Source organism: Sphaeramia orbicularis, chromosome 9, assembly GCF_902148855.1.
Source record: "Sphaeramia orbicularis chromosome 9, fSphaOr1.1, whole genome shotgun sequence".
NCBI lineage: Eukaryota > Metazoa > Chordata > Actinopteri > Kurtiformes > Apogonidae > Sphaeramia > Sphaeramia orbicularis.
The window spans coordinates 43875693-43880252 of record NC_043965.1 but is presented as its reverse complement, the minus strand read 5'-3'; the positions used below and the strand labels follow the sequence as shown (position 1 = coordinate 43880252).

At 39.1% G+C, this 4560-nt stretch overlaps 1 protein-coding gene across 1 annotated transcript; it reads right to left on the bottom strand.

The window, feature by feature from the left end:
* Positions 1–2348: 2348 nt before the first annotated feature.
* Positions 2349–4236, bottom strand: LOC115425907 (E3 ubiquitin-protein ligase TRIM39-like). The gene has a single exon (XM_030143767.1). It carries the CDS (start codon positions 4234–4236, stop codon positions 2566–2568), a length of 1671 nt encoding a protein of 556 aa, XP_029999627.1. The 3' UTR covers positions 2349–2565.
* Between the last annotated feature and the right edge of the window lie 324 nt (positions 4237–4560).

Here is a 4560-nt window from a genome sequence, read left to right as displayed (position 1 = left end):
AAGCCTGACGTATTCTGCTACATCTGCGGTGAATACACCATTGTACCTAACAGGAATCAAGTCACAAGTTTCATAAAGTGGGCTTACCAATCTTATTTTGGTATTAATTATTATATTTTGTGAGAAGATCAAATTTTTCAAAATCAAATTAGCAAAAAAACCTGACCTGATTGAAAAAAACAGATGTCATTTTTGGATTTAGCGGTGCAAAACGGTCCTAATTCAGTTGAAAAAACCTAGACAAGTTGCAAAAAACATGTTTTTGTAACCCAGTGTAATATATGTGTGTGTGGGATAAATACTGTAAATAAACAAGAAAAGTACTCGGAGAGCGCAGACCTCCGCCAAGACAGAGCTGCCCCCCCCCCCCATGTTTGTTTGTTTGTTTGTTTGTTTGTTTGTTTGTTAGCAAGATAACTCAAAAAGTTATGGACGGATTTTCATGAAATTTTCAGGAAATGTTGATACTGGCACAAGGAAGAAATGATTAAATTTTGGTGGTGATCAGGGGTGGGGGGGTCCACGGGGGGGCCCCACTGATCAGCCTAGGCGGAGGTCTGTGCTCTCCGAGTGCTTTTCTAGAAAAGATAGCACAGACCACCAAAATTTAATCATTTCTTCCTTATGCCAGTATCAACATTTCCTGAAAATTTCATGAAAATCCATCCATAACTTGTTGAGTTATCTTGCTAACAAACAAACAAACAAACAAACAAACAAACAAACACGCACACAAAGCAAAGTGATCACAATCTTCACCTCCACCAGGAGGTAAAAATATCACACCCTAAACATTGTTTTCAGTGAGTACTGTTGTGTGTACTGAACCCTCTGTAGTGTTTGCATAGAGTTGTGATCCAGTACAGTCGTGTACAGACTGTATTTTCTGTAGATTTACACACTGTTCATATGAAACACACATCTATGAAGGCCCAATACTTTACAGTGATATATTCTAAGAACAGATGCTGTAAGGTTTCTAAAAATATGCTTTAGCAGTTGTGGAAAAAAAGAACGTTCTCACACACTGAACACTGTGTTTTCAGTTGTTTTTTTGTAGTGTGTAATGATGTGTACAGTGTTTACATTTTTGCAGGCTTTGAACAGCTGTTTTGGAGTGAAAGTTTGAATTTTGAAGAGAGCAGGTGTAGTTTTGTTCATGTAGCTTTAGAAAAGTGTGCTGTGTTTAGAGTTTTGGAAAAATGGAGGAAAATTTTGTGAAATGTGTTTTAGCAGTTGAGAAAAACTGTAACAAACTGCCAGAGAATTAGGTGATATAATGAGTACAGTGTCTACCAGTGGACGTGCATTCACTACCTGGGCCTTCAGTGGAGATTGACCAGTAAACATACTGGACACACTGGGTTTATGTTCAGTTAATGACAGATCGGACTGAAAAAGACCCTTTTCCACAGATGTCACATGTCCAGTCTCTTCAGATGTTACTAGTTCTTCCATTTGTTCTCTGAGGGCTGGGTGATCTGGACTAAAGAACACATGATGATCTGTTGAAGCAGATTTACAATCAAACACCTGGATTTATTCATTGAATGGTTTTATCAAGCTGTAAAACTCTGCATTTTTGCATAATTTTCTCTATTATTGACACTATACTACAGGGTGTCCCATAAGTCTCCATACATAGGAGACATAATACATTCCATACATATATGGTTCTAACATGTATTTCTTTATATTTCTTCTTTATAGTTCTTCAGCAGTGGAGGACACGCATTGAAATGTGTTCCCGACAAAATGGGAGTCATATAGAGCATATTATATAAATAAAAATGGTTTATGTCAAAAAACGTTTATTTTTCCTATGTTTTGAGACTTATGGGACACCCTGTATTTACTAGACAATTACAGTTTTAGATAAAAAAAAAAGAAGAAACTCCAGACAAATCTTTTTACAGTTTAATATATTTATTGAAGTTTGACATTTCACAGACAAAGAGGAAACAATGTGAATATTTTCATCTATTTCATCATCATTTACATGTAAATCCATAGTTCAGATATTTGAGCAGTCAATTTAATCAGAAAATATTTGAAGAACTGATGAACCATTTCAATATATTTGGTCTTAAATATTACCGTATAGCCTCCTTGTGAAAATAATTACAGTGTTTACAATAATTACGTTTGTCTGTGAACAAATAGAAAACAACTCAGCAAACATTTAATATTTAATGTTTTTTCTTATTTCAAATGAAGACAGTATATGATTGTATTTATTAAAGCTGATGAACATAATCTTTACTGTTATTATTAAATATTGAATTCTCCTGAACACTTCCATCATTTAAATGTATAAAATCAATCACCTCATGGAAACACATTCACAATCCCAACATTTGAAATCACGTTAACATTAAAACACCATCATTATCATTGAATTAAATCACAGACATCAGAATGTGTCAAACCAGGATTATTATCACCACAAATGTTCGTATTTAAGTGCATTTGGATCCAGATTCATACATGTTCAAACAGCTGACATCATCACTAAGTTTAGTGACTCCAGTAAATCAGAGTAAATCTGTACATTTGATGAGTTTCTTACTCAGTGTCGACAGGAGTGATGATCAGAGGAGAAGAGTTTGTACCTCCATCATTCAGAGATGGACTGAAGTATGGGAGGAGTTTATCATTGAAGCAGCAGCCAGTGAAGGAGTAGATGAGAACTGAAGAACCTACATCATAAAAGGAGACTAGACCCTCCTCATAATCCACAAACACCCCCACCTTCTGAGGACCAGACTTCACAGACAGAAGGACAGAAGGATCAGCAAGAACTTTGTACTCATTTCCATTTCTCAACCAGATGATCCAGTACCCGTCCTTAGGTCTCACTGTGATATCTCCTTTCCTGTTGATGGACTCTCTGACCACTCCTAAATCCCATTCAGTCTTTCCTTTGACCTGAACCTCGAAGTAAAACCTGCCTGAAGAAAAACTCTGCTTCGCTAAGATGCAAACACATTTAGAAAACCTCTGTGGTTTGTCTGGAAGGTTCTTCTTTTTATCACCATGATGAACCTGTTTTCCATCATCAGACAGGATGAGATAAGGATTTGCTGTATCTGGATCCAGAGTCAGATCCACCTCATACTGTCGGACTCTCCTCAGCTCAGCTTCAGCCACCACCTGCTTCATGTCTTCTGTGAGTTTGTCCTCCAGCTCAGACACAGCTCTCACCACAGTCCCCTCATATGATGGTGGACGGATGCTGACCTTTGTCCAGGTCTTCATGGATGGAGCAGCTTTGACACATGTGAACCTCTGCACAAAGTGGAGGTGGTCTTCAGAGCCTAAGAGCTTCTTCACCTCAGTGCTTCTCTTCTCCAGCTCACAGATTTCCTGTTCCAGCTCTCTGATGAAGTCTTCAGCCTGTTTCTCGGTGGTCCTCTGCTTTTCTTGGATCTTCTCTTTGAACTGGTCCAGACTTCTCTGAACAGATTCCATCAGAGCAGTGAATACCTCAACACCTTCTGCTGTCTTTCTGTCTGCAGTGTTCTTACTGACCTCCACTGACCGTTGGATCTCCTGGATCTTCAGTCGTCTCTCCTGGATAATCTGCTGAATTTCAGCCTCTGTCTTCTTCAGCTCTGCCTTCTGTTCTTCATATTCATCTTTCAGATGAACAAACTCATGGTTCTTGTGGTCCAAAACAGAACAGAGCAGACAGATACATGTGTGGTCGGTTTTACAGAACAGCTCCAGAGGTTTGTCGTGTTTCCTACACATTCTGTCTTCCAGGTTCTCCACAGGTTGGATCAGCTGATGTCTTTTCAGTCCTGAAAGTGTCAGATGAGGTTCCAGATGAGTCTGACAGTAGGAGGTCAGACACACCAGGCAGGACTTCAGGGCCTTCAGTTTGGGTTCAGCACAGATGTCACAGGGAACTTCTCCTGGTTTGGCAGTTTGTTGGTCTGAGCTGTAGATGTTTGGTTCATGTTGAAGTTCAAGTCTGAACTGAGCCACTATCTCTGAGATGAAAGTGTTGACGTACAACTCAGGTCGTGGGTCAAAAGCTTTTTGACACATGGGACACTGGTAGATTTCATTATTATCCCAGTGTTCAAAGATGCAGGATTTGCAGAAGTTGTGTCCACACGGTGTGCTGACTGGATCAGTGAAGACATCCAGGCAAAAGGAACACAGGAACTGATCTTCAGATCGGACCCGACCGGCAGCAGCCATATCTATGGACCAACAGAACATACACATCACTGAAATCACCTGCAGGTTAAGGCTCTGACAGTTAAATCAGAACCTGAGATTCATAACCTGGTGAAGATGTATGTATATATGTATGTATGTGCGTACGTACGTATGTATGTAGGTACGTATATATGCATGCATTTATGTATGTATGCATGCATGTACGTACACATGTATGTATGTATGTATGTATGTACACTACCAGTCAAAAGTTTTAGAACACCCCAATTTTTCCAGTTTTGTATTGAAATTCAAGCAGTTCCAGTCCAATGAACAGCTTGAAATGGTACAAAGGTAAGCGGTGAACTGCCAGAGGTAAAAAAAAAAAAA

What these genes read in the sequence shown, in the direction of transcription:
- LOC115425907 (XM_030143767.1), bottom strand. Translation starts at nt 4,236, where the DNA reads ATGTGTATGTTCTGTTGGTCCATAGATATGGCTGCTGCCGGTCGGGTC.